Source organism: Dermacentor variabilis, chromosome 4, assembly GCF_050947875.1.
Source record: "Dermacentor variabilis isolate Ectoservices chromosome 4, ASM5094787v1, whole genome shotgun sequence".
Lineage (NCBI taxonomy): Eukaryota > Metazoa > Arthropoda > Arachnida > Ixodida > Ixodidae > Dermacentor > Dermacentor variabilis.
In genome coordinates, this window is record NC_134571.1 from 32,048,084 (window position 1) to 32,063,581 (window position 15,498).

Here is a 15,498-nt window from a genome sequence, read left to right on the forward strand (position 1 = left end):
CTAACCTGCTCATATATATGCAAGCGAAAGAGATCAACAACATCTTGAGCTTTCTGGTGCGTGGCTATTGCAGGGCGTAGCGCGTAAGATTAGGCAAGAAGATAACACCCGCCCTTTCCCGCCTGCCACACACAAAGGAAAAGTTGAATCACCTTCCCTTCCTTCTTTTGACGTTTTGCTGCATTTGTGTTTTCTCCGTAATCCTTAGCTATGCGCTGCGATAGATGAGAGAGCTACCCGATGTTACAAAGGTTCGCAAGGTAGCGACTGAAACATGCTGAAAGTGTTTCCGGTCGTATGCCGCTGGTGTCGCAGTGGCCCCCATACTCGATTTTCGTCAAGGATGAACACGGACAGGACAAGTTCTGGGGAATCTCAGGTGCGCTCATCGGTAACCTGACCGAATCCATGGGCCTCAGGTGAGTGAGTGGTGCGTGTGAACAGCGGGCCCCGCAAACGCGCAGCTTCACCCCGCACTGCACGTATCGAGTGTCGGAACGCCTGGCAAGTGGCCAAAGGCAAACAGGTGCCTCTGTTTAGTGCCCACTGTATCTCATGTCTTCACATATTGTGTGCTATGTTCACAAAGTCGCGTCCTTTGGTTTGCTCTTGACATGATCTGCCATTCTTCGTTGCATGAATTGCTTTCCTTACGTGTTCGAACACCTCATGGTCCATAGATAGTGTCCTTCGCAGAATACACGTCGCTTACATTAAATAGTGCACTGCATAATGCCGCATAGATTAAACCCAAAATCGCGCTGGTGCTGCACTCATCGGTATCTTTGTGTACAATTGACATGAGTCCCAGTGAGAATGAAGCTTATTAGAAATTTCGAACGAACGCGCGGTCCTGGTGCAGTGCACGCGTACACCATGGAAATCTTCTGTAGATATTATGCACGCGTGATGCCGCCATCATTGATCTCTCGTCGGGGATGTTTATGCTTGCCTTCAACAGATCCGTCGACAGACGAGGCTTGTCAACAGAGCGGAAGGTGTATCAATGCGCTCTTAAAGTTTCGTGCTCGAACAACGGAAGAACATTCAAGAAGGCATCGATGGACATCAAAAGACTGCGGACAAAGTTCAAGCGCACTTTTCGAACTAGAATATCCAATGGAAGTTCATTCCAGAACAAACTCTCGGGTGGGGAGGATTCTGAGAAAGGTTGTTCCGTTCAGTGAAGACTACTTTGAAGAAAGTACTTGGATAAAATTATTTAAACTTTAAAGAGTTGTTCACATGACTCACGCAAGTGGAAGCAATAATTAATTCGCGACCAATAACTTCCGTCTACCATATTCATTCCAAGCCAAGCCAGCTTACTACAGGATATTTGACATTTCCTGATCAAGTTGTTGAATACCAAGAAGCAAACAGGTTAAATGTGGAATCGTTTATGCAATTTTGTTGTTGTTGTTGTTGTTGTTGTTGTTGTTGTTGTTGTTGTTGTTGTTGTTGTTGTTGTTGTTGTTGTTGTTGTTGTTGTTGTTGTTGTTGTTGTTGTTGTTGTTGTTGTTGTCACCTATCCAGTGCCGCATGCCAAGTTGCACATACCCAAGGGGCACGTACAGAACTGGGCATTTCCAGCGACCCAAATTATTGTATGATAGACAAGAAAGCAGCAGCCAGCAGCTGCAAAGTGCGTGAATAGGGAAGACCGTGCCGCCTTAAAAAGTGACCGCTGCTCCCGATATAGCCTATACACGACCTGTCACACACGGTCAAAAATGATTGTAAAAAAGGCGAACGTCCAGGTCGGACACAGCTGCGTCCACGTATATTCGTTCCTTCTGTGCTCGTGTTCCACCAAGTTCTGCTGCTACAATTCTCGAAAAACTGTCACGCCTGTGCAAAGCTACGTGTGGGTCCGTCAAAGACGATCCTTGCCAAGTCACGCACAGAAGCAAGTTTATTTCGTGCACTAGTGGTAGGTGTGAGTTACGAGATCCCTCAGTCCTGTAGGAAAAAGTACGTGGTGCAAATGGGCACACGTCTAAACCAAAGGTTAAGGGAACATATCAGCAACGTGCGTAACGGCTGGGGTCTTATCCTTACGTTGGAAACATTGCCGCTGTTAACCTCAATTTGAAGCTGCAAGCGTGATTGGAAGGAGCAGTGAGGAAACGAAACGAAATCATCGAGTATCAAGAAATAATGAGGCTAGGCGATATAAATGTGTAAGCACCCTTTCGTTGTCGCTGTTCAAAAATGTTTTCTAATCGTCCAGTGTGGTGTAAAGGTCATAAACAGGGATAAGGTGCTTAAGAAAAGCGGGCCAACGTTTCGATAGGAAGACCTACGTTCGTCGCAAGAAATACGCACATTATCTTTCACGTGCGCGGTAGGTTACATTCATGGGGCAGGTCATTTCACTCTGTTCTTGTCATTTCTTGTTTTTTTTGTTTCTTTCTTTCTTGTGTGACGTCAGGCCACAAAGCGTTTAAATAAGTATGTGTTCGTTTATCAATAAATGTAATTGGTATTCAGCGCCTGTCCTCACATATTTGTGATTTTCGTCTTGCGCAATACGCTGGCCGTAATAGTGCTGAAACTCATCTTCGTTTGCCGAATGAACTCGCCCCAAGCCACACCTTACTCAATTTAAGTCGAGGTTGCCCAGTGAGTCTTCAGCTCCACGTTCCACAAGGTGAAAGGGGCCTAGTTTTTCTAAAATTTCAGCGATGCGAATTATCGCTCTGCAGCATACTGCGCACTTCTTTTTGTGCTCTAGAAGGAAACATATGTGACATCCCTTTTGTCCTAATAAATCCAACGTTTCTTTAAAGAATCGTGTTCAAGATACCTGTAGACAACCAGTGGGGCTACCGGATGGCAAACGGATCGTGGGCAGGGATGCTGGGAGACCTGTCCAGAAATGTAAGCTCTATGTGTGTTACTAAAGCTTAATCTAGTTATATTTTGTTCTTTTAGAAAATGACGAAAGCATTATTCGCCTACCATTTTGCAAAAGCGACAGATGATAAAATGGAAGCCGAACTCGTATATCCATTGTGCGTGCGTGCGTGCGTGCGTGTGTGTGTGTGTGTGTGTGTGTGTGTGTGTGTGTGTGTGTGTGTGTGTGTGTGTGTGTGTGTGTGTGTGTGTGTGTGTGTGTGTGTGTGTGTGTGTGTGTTTGTGTGTGTGCGTGTGTGCTTCATATGAAGCACTGAATGAATTGAAGTCATGTCAAGGGTGACTGAAAATAAAAGCGCGTGGGGTAGTTGCGTTGTGGGAAATTACCAAATTCATTTATTTGGTCTCCACTAAATTTCATTCTAGCTTTGCATGGGAAAAAATATATTTACTGCTATTTATTATTACACGTGCATCGCACAAGTTCAACTGAACTTCGAACCCAGCACATTATATATTTGCGGTATTAAATTCTGGGTTTTTACGTGCCAATACGACGATCTCATTATGAGGCATGTCGTAGTGGGAGACTGCGATGGGAAATAACTTTAACCACCTGGGCATCATTAACGTGCACCCAATTCACGGCACACGGGTGCTTTCGCATTTCGCCCCCGTCGAAATGCGGCCGCCGCGGCCAGGATTTGTTCCCGCGACCTTGCGCTTAGCAGCGCAACACCACAGCCGCTAAGCCCCACGGCGGGTATGTCTATAGCAATAATATATAACAGTAATCCGAAACGCTTCTCAATAACCTGTCAGTCATGGTGAGTTTAGTGGTGTTTATATTTACATTGTCGTAGTCCCGTTTTACCAGTTACCAGAAATGCGTAAGACATGTGATGGTCTCGCGTATATGAAAACTCGAAAGGGTAAAGTAAAGATAGAAAAAAAAACTTATCGGTAGCTGACTGTTGAATGCTGCATAACGTGCTGTAGAAAACAAAACAAACGTGGTCTCTATTTTACACGTATAAGAAAACGTGAACGAAACTGCGGATCTGCTTCCAAGCAGCGGTGCCCCAGGCACGCTTCTGTTTCGTAGACTTCGCCTCAAAGCCAAGAAAAGTTGTACGACAAATTCGTTTACCGAGGTGACTCATTCGATGCAAGTAGCAGCACTGAAGCTACTGCATACAAATCGCGATTGAAAGTCCTTGGAAAATTTCAAAGATATTATGAGAACCTGCATTGCATAAAACGTTGCTAAGCAACAATCCATGCATAACCTTTGTCTGCACGTTCCGCCAATGTGACCCTGGAAGAAAGCGTCCACAAATATATTTCACTGTTATGCACCACCGTCATTCTAACTTACTTCCCTTACAAACACCCGCCATGGTTGCTAAGTGGCTTTGGCGTTTCACAGCTAACCGATAGGCCGCAGGATCAAATTCCGGCCGCGGCGGCCTCGTATCGACGGGGGCGAAATTCAAAAAACGCCCGAGCATCACGCATTGTGTGCACATTAAAAAAACCCAGGTGATCAAAATTAATTTTCATTTATGAAAGCCTCGTACAAATTTCGTAATTCGATCGCTCAATCACTAATCTGATTTTATTTCGCAAAAGCGTTAAACGATTTCAGCATGAATGTGAGTCGATTACTCTGTCGTAAGCCTGTGAGCTGAAGAGCCTCACTGTTTGAAGGAGGAGGAGGAGGAGGAGGAGGAACTTTATTATTGCAGAAACAGTTGCGCGGTTTTCCTGGGTGGTTCCCTCTGACAGGGCTCCACTGGCGATCGCGGCTCGCCGGGCCTGGTCGAGGGTCGCCAGTTGGCTTCCCAGGTCCAGTTCGGAGAGTCTCGCCTCCCAAGACCACGTAGTGAGTGTGTGTGTTGTGACTCGTGGCGAAATATGTACAGCTTTCCGCATATTTAACTATATCGGGTGAGAACAATATGATATGTCTGTGTGCCGTCCTTATAGAGAGAGCAAATGATAAAGGAAAGGTAGGGAGGTTAACCAGGACTGAGCCCGGTTGGCTACCCTACACTGGGGAAAGGGAGAAGGGGATGGAAGATTAAAAGAAGAAGAGAAAGTCTACTGGGTATACTGAGTTCGGTCACTCAGTCCGAATCACAGACGCTGACTCAATCCAGTAGCTTTCAAATATCGCAGCAGAGCTTTTGTGGCCTTTTGTAGCTGCGATATGCGAGGCCATGGTCCCAAGATCTTCTTCAAGGTGAACGGTGTTCTATGTAGCTGATTGAGAGCTGTGCAGGGGTCATGTCTTTCGTTTTGAAAGGGTGGGCAGTAGCACAGTAGATGTTCTATAGGGAACAGCGTAGCAGATGGCGCTTCCACTGGAAGGTTTCGCATCCGCATACTTCCGCCGGTCTCGCAGAATATCGTCGTTATAAGGCGCTGAGCGCGCGGTCGACGCTCGCGCGATATAGTTAAAATGCGGGAGGCTGTACAGAATGTTCACCATGCGAATTGCCGTGAAAGTATCAAGCACCAGAAAGAGACAATTCTGGCGATGTTGAGTAGATTGATGATAAGTTGGTAGTACTCTGACCAACAAGCGTCATCGTTTCTACGCCATTTCCTGTTACCCCTATAGCAAAAAGCGCGACAAAACATACGCATTCGAGGTGATGCTTTACTTCTAAGGCGAAACATCTGTGGCCAGTATTCACAAAACTTTTCTTACGTGACTGGCGTGCGCCATCGTTCGTCGCCACTGAAATCGTCTAGTTATAACGCCCATAGCTGTCTTCATTAGCCGGCGCCCTAACGGCTCTTAAGTAACTGAGGCCTAGTACACGTATGTCATTCACCAAAGTAATGAGGCAAGGAGAAACTAACATGCACACCCTCAAATTGATTTTTTTTTTTCAGGAAAGCGACATTGCAGCGGGCCCCTTCGTGTTGACGGCGAGTACGGCCGCCACTTTCCCGAATGGCTTCTCTTACTTGGTGGAGACCTTTAACTTCTTGTGCGGCATCGAGCACCCTTTTACCACTCAAATATTCACCAAAATTTCAACGTTTGACATTCAGGTAAGTCCAAATTTTTCCCAAGCTTGTATTTAGAAACTAACATCGGTAGGAAAAATAAGCGAGCACTATCATGAATGTACGCAGCTGAAGCTAAAGTGTAACAAACATTTCTTATGGTCTCAAATTTTTCGCCTAAGGCGTGCCATATGAAGGGCGATTTTGTCTGTGCAGATGTGGATTATGATGTTCCTGTGCATGATTCTCCTTGCCTACATCAGTCTACACCTGCTGTACGTAAAGAACGGCAATGGGCGTGCCCTCGGGTATCTGGAGCGATCCAACGAGTGGACCGATATGTTCTTCCTCTACTTTTCTGGTCTCATGCAGAGAGGTAGCGTGTCATTTTCCTTGCCAGAGTTCAGCGGTTTCATTTTATCTTAACAGCGCTGGCAACACTTGCTTCCGAATAAGAGCATATTGATGGCACCTAACAACGACGGAAATGGGCCCGCTCAGCGACACAGGGTGTCTTAATGTTATCAACTGTTTCGCTTCTGTTTTCAGATGCGCATATGACATTACAACGCTGTGACGCAGGTTGTTACGCTTGCACATACACTTTCGCCTCCTTCAATCACGTTCCTGACATGTAAAAACAAACTAAAGAAATAAGTCACCGTTTTGCACGAAAGGTGAAACATCGACTGCGATAGCAAATAAGTGGACAGCTATACAAAGTAAGGATAGTTGTGTTATCGGTCGTATAAGCTAGTAAACATAGGCGCACTAACTAAATTAACGAGCATGGTGTCACGTGCGCACAAGCAAACATGAACATATGTCACTCGATGACCGCGGAAACTCGCTGTCAACACGCAGGAGTGAGGAAGTACAGCAACAGCAGCGAGCGAATTGGCCGTTGGGCTGCCTTTCATATCAACGTGAACTAAGCCGCCTAAACGCAGAGCGTGGCGGACTCTGTCCCGTCGGAGATGGCTTTTAAGATACCTCGGACCGGACGGGCGCGCGCGAGCGCCCGGACCGCCCGAAGTAGAACACCCCCACCCCCCTTCCCCACCTTCCCCCGGAACCTTGCGAGCGACGGAAAACGGCACACTTCCTACCCGCTTTCCTCCCTTTCGTGCGCGAGATTAAGCCGCGATCGCCGGCTCCCACTCGCACGTACAACATACGGCATGCGGTGACGATCTGACCGCCCTTGGACAGTATACAGAACCTCACAGCGTTGCCGACGCCGATGGCAGAAATGCGCTTGGAGTGTCCATACAATTGCTATCGCAATAAAACAGATTATCACGCTTACGATAAGCCACTTACAAGGGGTTACCTCGGGCCCCGCATTGGTAATGCAGCCCCATGATAAATTCGCTCTCTGTAGACTGGGTCCAGTCCACCCTTTTTCTGTTTGCGGAAAGACACGGCATCAGCCTGCTATTCGTTAATCCGTCTAGCCCCACTCGTCAGACGCAAGAACTGTTTACTTCTGTCGAGTCCCACGCCTCAAAAGACAACGTGTCCCAACGGCCATAAAGGAGAGTGGAAGTACTTATAGCAGCGTAAAATTACGGACGTATTTAAAGCGAAGCTTCGTTTTGATTTGATCAAAAGGGTGGGCTTGTGCCCGTACCTGACCACAGCTGCTGAATGGGTGCGTGCCTCTTTGACACAAGGTGGGCAGTACCCTTAAAGTTAGCTAGATAAGCGCCACACTTTTCTGTGCGTACACTTGTCATCAGCATTCTTCCATCTCAAGTATCCTGCATCGTCTTCCCGCGAGGTGCATGAACATTGCACGAGGTCGCACGTTGCATACGAGGAAGGTGAACAACGTTGTACGCACTGCAGTTAGTTGTATAATATTTAATTAAACACTTCATCAAAGCATAGCTTCACACAGATTCCCCCATACGTTGGACCTGCGGGGTTTTTTTTTTTCTCCTGTGAATGCGAGAGCGCAGAGATCGGTCACTTAACACAAGTTTGACAGACGTTACCGTTGCACGCAGCTACCACGCATAGCAAAGCCTGCAAGAAGAGCGTCCAGCTTAATTCTCGTATAATAATGTGGTGAAGGAGTAGGAAAAATATTTCTCCAGTGTGAACGAGTCCTGTTTGTGTTCTGCTGTATGAGTTTCATACGCGCGTCACACCTTGCGCAGCCACCTCCCATCGCGAAGGCTGCAACAAGAGCGCCCCGTTCCGTGGCCTGCTGTGGCTGTGGCTGGTGTGCAGCTTCTTCGTGATGAACTTCTTCACGGCCAACATGAGCGCTAGCCTGATGGTGAAGACCGAGGCGCCGCGCATACGCACCGTCGAGGACGTGCTCCGGGTGCCCGACAAACGCGTCCTGCTCTTCGCAGACAGCGGGTTCACTGATTTATTCATGGTATGCGCATGCTGCTGGTACCGAAGACCCGTCTTGCGGCAAGTGCGAGTGCGTTAACTGCAAACGTTACTAACCCTCATGTAAAGGGATTGATTACCTCTTATCGTTACGTGTATGCCTGACGAGCAGTATGAAGAGGAACATCAAAATTGCTTCCAAGGAGCCGTAGTGGCTAAACAAGTAGTGGCTAAACAAACATGACCCGCACAAAAGCGTTGCCCAACTCAAAGTTGTTCGAGTTGTTAACAAATTTGACTTCGTCCTGCCATCTGCAGCCGCCTGGTTAGCTCAAATGGTAGAGCGGCTGCCCCGGAAAGGCGGTGGCCCTAGAATTGGAGTCCCGGACCAGGACAAATTTTTCATCAACTGCGAGGCTTTTCTTTCTAGAAACCCGTATGGGTTGTCTTTGTAGCAGTTGCTACGCTTGGGTGGATGTCTAATTTTCCCTTAACTAATTATTGTAGGTTTGTTTTATTGCTCAAAGAACTTTTTTTTAATTATTCACGTATGCTTTGACGGCTTTGTACTCCCTCTCCTGCTGGGACCTTAAATGGTCCGCAATATGCACTAAACAAAAAGAAATATATAACACTGGACGAGTAGGCTATCCAAAAGAATGCAAATGGTCGATTCAACAAACATTTTATTAAAAACGCTACGTCAGACAATAGACAAAGGGGACGATGATTCCATCTGATGTAATATTTGCGAGGGAAGGTACTTTTGCACGGATCAAGACCGAGAGTCGGTGCACACAGTTAAAAGAAGCTCACAGCACAAAGCTCAGTAATGTCGGCCGTCCGCTGACCGGGAACTGTCCTCTCATGCTCGGAAGAGAGTCTCCCTGACAACCGCCTCGTGTCTACTGAAATAGCGGGCGACAACGCAAACATTCGTACGTTTTCGTGTGTGCATTGTTCTAATTTAAGATGGTGATATAACTGACAAGACTGTTCTTCGACCGCCGTCTCGGTAGCGCTCAAGGAGTAATGTTTACGAGGACGGGGCCTTGTTGGTAAGACATGTTACAGAAGGTTCAAGTGCAATTGAAGCCATGGACAAAGCGTGTGGATGCGCTGAAGCGCATGTGTGATCACTTCTAGCGTGTCCTTTATTGTAGATGACTATGCTTAATCGTGTAATCGTGTAATCGTGAACCAGGTAAACCGTAAGACTCGTGGTACAGATAAAGATTACTGAGCGTAAAACGAAGACGAGTATTGAAGTATAAGCAAGAAGGCTAAGGTTCTTGTTCGTACAGGCGAATTTATCCGACTAAATGCAAGTAAAACCACACGTGAACTCACAGAACCATTTCGTATCGCTGGGGTATGTCAAGATTGCGTTAGTCAGACGACGGTACGTTTTCGAGGCAATTGAAACAACTTTCGCACCGCTTTCTCTTAATGAAACGACGTTTTCATTGGTACGCAAATATACGAGCAGATGCGAGAGCTTAAAATGAAATAGTTCAAAGTGAGCGGTTGTCCCGTTTACTGGCATTGATCTCGATTTATTTCGCACTCGTTAATGTTCATCAATACAAATCGCTAGCGCAAACAACGCGTAATCCAGAGTGACGGTACAGTACGCGTGATCAGTGAACTCACTTCGTTGGGCGCAGTATTCGGAGCTGGAGTCCTATCGCGACCTGTACAGCCAGATCAGGCGCACAGGCGGCGAGATACACCCCACCGAGGTGTTCGCCGAGAACAACATGCGGCAGGTGCTGAAGCAGAACTCGGTGATCCTGCAAGAGAAATTGACGCTCGATGACCAGGTGGGCCGCCAATGTCGGCGTCTCGTCGGCCAGGGATACTTCTACTTCAGCGAACAGTCCCTGTCCACGCTTCCCATCAGCTGGTACGCAAGAGCCGACCTCGACCCGTTGATCAGGGATGAGCTCTACACAAGGTGCGCACGTGAGCCCTCGGTGTATGCACCTGTCGCGCTCGCGAGATTCGGCACGTGTATGCACGTATTCGCCTTCAATAGTACGACAACTGTCGTTACGAACGCGGTTTCATTTCCCCATGCTGACTGTCAGAGAGACATCGTGGTGGAGCGCTCCGAGTTAATTCTGAACACTCGAGGCTCCTTGATGCCCACCTAACTCGCAGTGCATGAGCGTGTTTGCATTCCACCTCATTTTACAATGCACTCGCCACGGTATGGGAATCGAATTCACCCTCTTGTGCTCGTCGCTAAAACCCGATAGCCGATCAGCCACCACTGCGGGCTTATCTTTCTGTACTGTACACTCTAGGTTTTGATCTTGGGAAGCACAACTTAGTAAGGCGTCTTTTGTTTTTGTTTTTTATATCATAAAAAATTTTCAAAAATGGCCTGTTGCAGAGAGAGAGAGAGAGGAAAGGGGAAAGGCAGGGAGGTTAACCAGAGAAAAAGATCCGGTTGGCTACCCTACACTGGGGAGAGAGGGGAGGGGGAGGTAAAGTGGTAACAAAGTAGAGATAAGGAAAGGAAGGAGCCTAGACACACAGTCACCATCGGTCACTGGCACCGAATACTGTCATCGCACAGCACAGTGACACTTGCCACACTATCAACATTTGTTCAGGCTACAGCCGCCTGTCCAATCCTGTCGCCCTCAAAAACCGCAACAGTGCCCTCGTCGCCCTCTGCTGCGATGGCTTGTGATGGCGGTATTGTAAAATAAGTTTCTCTGTGAGAGGTCTTTGGTCAAAGCGCGCTATCGCGGTTGCGAGTGATTGTCTCTGTAAATTATATCGAGGACAGTCACAAAGAAGGTGTTGAAAAGTCTCCTCGTTACCACAGTCCTCACACGTGGCGTCGTCGGCCCATCCAATTCGGTAAGCGAAAGACTTGGTGAAAGCCACCCCTAGCCATAGTCGACAAAGCAGGGTAGCTTCGCGACGGCAGAGTCCAGCTGGAATACAAAGGCGTAGAGAGTAGTCAAGATTGTGGAGTCGGTAGTCGTGAAAACTTCCAGCGTTCCACAAGAAGAACGTGATGTCACGGCTGATCATTCGAAGTTTACGAGCGGCATCTGTCCTTGATAACGGTATCGGCTCCTCTTCGTCCCCTTGAAGAGCCGACCGAGCAGCGTTGTCAGCGTGTTCATTCCCTATGACTCCGCAGTGACTTGGAAGCCACTGAAATGTCACGTGGTGTCCTTTCTCAGTTAAGGTATGAATGAGTTCTCTAATCTCAAATACCAGTTGTTCGTGTGGTCCGCGCCGCAGGGCCGATAGCAAAGATTGCAGTGCAGCCTTCGAGTCACTGAATATTGACCACCTTCGAGGTTGCTCTTGGCTGACGAGACGAAGTGCAGCGCGAAGGGCTGCAAGTTCCGCGGCCATCGGTGTCGTTGGGTGACATGTCTTGAAACTGATGGTGGTGGCTTTCGCTGGGAAGACCACGGCTCCAGAGGAACACTGGAGAGTTGTCGATCCATCAGTATAAATATGTACGTGTTCGGCGTACTTCTCGTGCAAAAGGAGCAGAGTTAGTTGTTTGAGAGCAGGTGATGACAGCTCAGATTTTTTCCTGATTCCTGGTACGGTGAGGTGCACTGCGGGTCGAGCCAAACACCATGGAGGAATCGATGGCTTAGTTGCGGGGGTGAAGCCTGACGGGAGGCAGGTGGAATACTCCGAAATCGTAGTACAAAATGCTTCCTGCGGCCTTTCTGACGGTAGTGTTGCCAGATGGTGGGAACAGGCACGGGCAACGTGCCTAATGTGCACTCTCAACACTTCTACCGCAATGTGTGTTTGTATAGGTTGGTCCCGAGCAATCGCAATAGTCGCTGCTATCGATGTGCATTTTGGCAAACCAAGACAAACCCTGAGAGCCCGAGCTTGAATAGACTGTAGAGCACGGAGATTTGTCTGGCAGGTGTTGGTCAGTACGGGCAAACTGTATCTCAAGAAGCCCAGAAAAAGAGCCCTGTACAATTCCAACATTGCATGCACTGACATTCCCCAAGTCTTTCCTCCCAGAAACTTGAAAAGTTGGGAGATTGCTGTCAGACGCTTCTTCAAGTAGGTCACGTGGGGGCTCCATGAGAGATCTCTGTCAATGATTATGCCAAGAAATTTGTGAGTCTTCTCATAAGAAATTAACTGGCCATTTATTGATATGGCGTAGGGTGTCATTGGTTTGCGAGTGAACGCCATCAGTGCACATTTGTCTGACGAGATTTCAAGACCTTGGTTGCGGAGGTATATAGCTATTAGAGTAGCAGCTTTTTGAAGTCTTGCACGTATCTGAGGACGTGTCACACCTGAGGTCCATATACATATGTCGTCGGCGTACATTGATATCTTGATCGCTGCTGGCAGATGATCAACGAGACCAATGAGTGTGAGGTTGAATAGGGTAGGGCTTAGTACACCGCCTTGAGGAACACCTCGGTACGTGTAGTGTAGTGCGGTTTTACCATCACCGGTACAGACAAAGAAAGATCTCATAAAAAGGTAATGAGAGATCCATTGGAAAACTCGACCACCTAGACCAACCATCTCAAGAGCATCGAGGATAGCCTCGTGAGATACGTTATCGTATGCCCCCTTGACATCCAAGAACAAAGCTGCACATAATCTTTTACGTGACTTTTGAAGCTGGACGTACGTAGCGAGATCAACAACACTGTCTACTGAAGAGCGATCTCGACGAAAGCCAGCCATGCAATTCGGTAACATGTTGTACTGCTCCAGGTACCACTCCAAGCGGGCAAGGATCATCTTTTCCATTATCTTTCCCACACAGCTGGCCAGCGCTATTGGGCGGTATGAGGTGGGTTCAAGTGGGGACTTGCCTTGCTTCAGGAGAGGGACCAAGCGGCTTATCTTCCATTACTCGACGCGGGGGACATAACTCGCACGAGAAATTGAAATGCATAATCAACTAATTAACTAATTCACACTAATTACCATTTTAATTAACTAACTTTCAGTACATATTAAGATTCGCGAATTTTAGCCGGTGCGTTTGCAAAGCATACGCACTTGGAACGCATTTTAAGGATAACACGGGTTTCGATATATGCACCGTGAAACTTGCGGTAAAAATGCGCTATTGTTCAAGTTACCTTTTAAACAAACCGCCATTTTACGCATTGAAGCACAAAAACAACTGGAGCTTCCATGTATATCGTCGCACAAGTTGAGAATGAATATGTCGAAACTGGCGTCATCCTTAAAATTCATTCCAAGGGGTACGCCTTGCGAGCTCACTGGCTGCAATACGCTAATTTTAATGTGTGCCGTAAAGTAATTAATTAAAAAGTTAATTAATAAACGTTGCTTTCGATTTCTCGTGTAAGTAATGTCCGCTTCTGTGTATTCAAGCTTACGGACTAGAATTATGCTGTCTGCCACAAGTGATTTTTGAAAATTCTGCATGGTACTAAAACAAAACATTCTGTATAATAAATAACCTAGTCCTCTAAGTCATTCGGAGAACGAACTAGTGTTTGTAGGTAGCATGCGGTAGGAGAGAGGGAAGATGCGTCTCAATCCAGCGTGCCCCCTGGTGCACGCAGATGAAATGAGAGACACTGCTTAAAGACAAAGCATTTTGGAACTGTCTGAGCCGTTTGCAGAACATAGCTCAGCTTGTCCGTCGACGCTTGAAACCGTTTCCAGGACGAACCCGACTCTCGCACTTATTGCTCAGTAACGGGCACAACTAAAGGCATTCTCTCTCTTTCTCTCTCTCTTATTTCTTTAGCATTACATGGCTTGTAAGCGCAGCCTTCACCTGCTCGCTACAGCCGTATGTGGCACCAGTGCTTTTTGTTTTGCTTTTGCTTTGCTGCGCCAGGAACCGTAACGGCGGCGACCTGCTTGTACGCGCAGGCTCATGTGGTATGTGGACACCGGACTCCTGGCCAAGTTGCGTGAGGAGACCTCCCCGCTGGGGGAAGAGTGCCTGCTGCGCATGAGTGACAAATCGGACCTCGAGCACCGCACTCTGCTTCTCGACGACCTTCAGCCTATGTTCCTGCTGGCGCTACTGCTGCTGCAGTTTGCCACCGTAGTGTTCCTGGCAGAGCTGCTTTTCGCGGCCGTTAGCAAAAGACGCCAGGGAACCCCGCATCACCGCCTATTTGTAGACGGCCGCCGCGTGCTCCAGGATCGGCGTGCTCGTTAACAACCGGCATTCAAACACGAGCTTGCAAACTCGCCGACTGACAGCGAAACTCGTGGCCAACAATTATGATGCTACATGTTTCAAAACACCGTGAGGTCTCGAGATCGCGATGAACACCCTTTTTCTGCCACCAAGCACGTATATCGTGTACATTTATGCAGTACGTTTTTGCCTTGATTGGAGCTAAGCACGTTACGCACTGTGTCAGAGAAGTACTATCGTGCTCAGTGCGAGCTACAACACGATAACGCGTGGCGTAAAGGTCGCGCGTTATAACTCACACAGGGCGGGATAGCTAGTACATCTACATAGTTTTTTTCTGTTTTCCAAGTGATAAGAACAATAATTGTTATTCCTGGAATATATTCCATCAAAGTGCCTGTTGCAGACACCGCACGAGCTCGCTTCTTTGTTTCTTCTTAATATAGAAGGTCCAGCCCATACGTGATGCGACTGACTCAAGCTCTCCCCATGGTAACATGACCGCCAATATTCGATAGAAGATTAATTGGAAAAGGTAGGGGTTCCCGCGTCTTAAATATGGAGAGCCCTTTCCCTTACTTTCAGAGGCTGGCTAGTGGAGTTGCCGTACCCCAAGCCCATTAGAGGGCGAGGAGGACTCGCATTGCTAGCAGTAGGCGGGTCTAGCCTTGCAAATACCACCAGCAATCGCTCCGCCCAAGCACAACTCTACAATGCATATAGCACTAAGAACTCGGTGAGCACGAAAGCTATGTGCGCGCGAGATCCTTCTGAGTCATAAGTGGGTCACGAGGCCTACATACAGGACCAGCGGATACCCCCAGTCACCATTGCATTAGGGCCAGGACAACGGCAAACTGTCCTGCCTCCCCTTAAACTACCGGCCTCGGGCCATGAATATTTTCCTCCAACACCGTCCAACACTGTCCCAACAAGTCCCGAACATCCATTTGTAAGAGCTTAATAAAGCGTTCGTAAACAAGCAAACAAAACAGCCTGACTCATTTGCGTTTCAAAAGCTATTGCCTTTCTTTGCAATGCCTGCGTTGAGGGGAGCATATAGCTGGCTGGGTGTGGCTCAACTACCGCTGATGTGCACTGAGAGG

General features: G+C 47.7%; 1 protein-coding gene across 1 annotated transcript; it reads left to right on the plus strand.

Annotated features, from left to right (window-relative positions):
• The first annotated feature begins 297 nt into the window (after nucleotides 1-297).
• LOC142578172 (glutamate receptor U1-like) lies at nucleotides 298-14,410 on the plus strand. Its single transcript, XM_075687573.1, has 7 exons — nucleotides 298-419; nucleotides 2,793-2,883; nucleotides 5,764-5,925; nucleotides 6,097-6,256; nucleotides 8,046-8,272; nucleotides 9,897-10,186; nucleotides 14,116-14,410. The coding sequence occupies exons 1-7, from the start codon at nucleotides 298-300 to the stop codon at nucleotides 14,408-14,410; spliced, it is 1,347 nt and encodes a 448-aa protein (XP_075543688.1).
• Nucleotides 14,411-15,498: the final 1,088 nt, after the last annotated feature.

What these genes read in the sequence shown, in the direction of transcription:
- LOC142578172 (XM_075687573.1), top strand. Translation starts at nt 298, where the DNA reads ATGCCGCTGGTGTCGCAGTGGCCCCCATACTCGATTTTCGTCAAGGAT. An exon ending in TTTCAACGTTTGACATTCAG is followed by an intron (nt 5,926 to 6,096) that starts GTAAGTCCAAAT and finishes TTGTCTGTGCAG; the next exon opens with ATGTGGATTATGATGTTCCT. An exon ending in AGGGATGAGCTCTACACAAG is followed by an intron (nt 10,187 to 14,115) that starts GTGCGCACGTGA and finishes TTGTACGCGCAG; the next exon opens with GCTCATGTGGTATGTGGACA.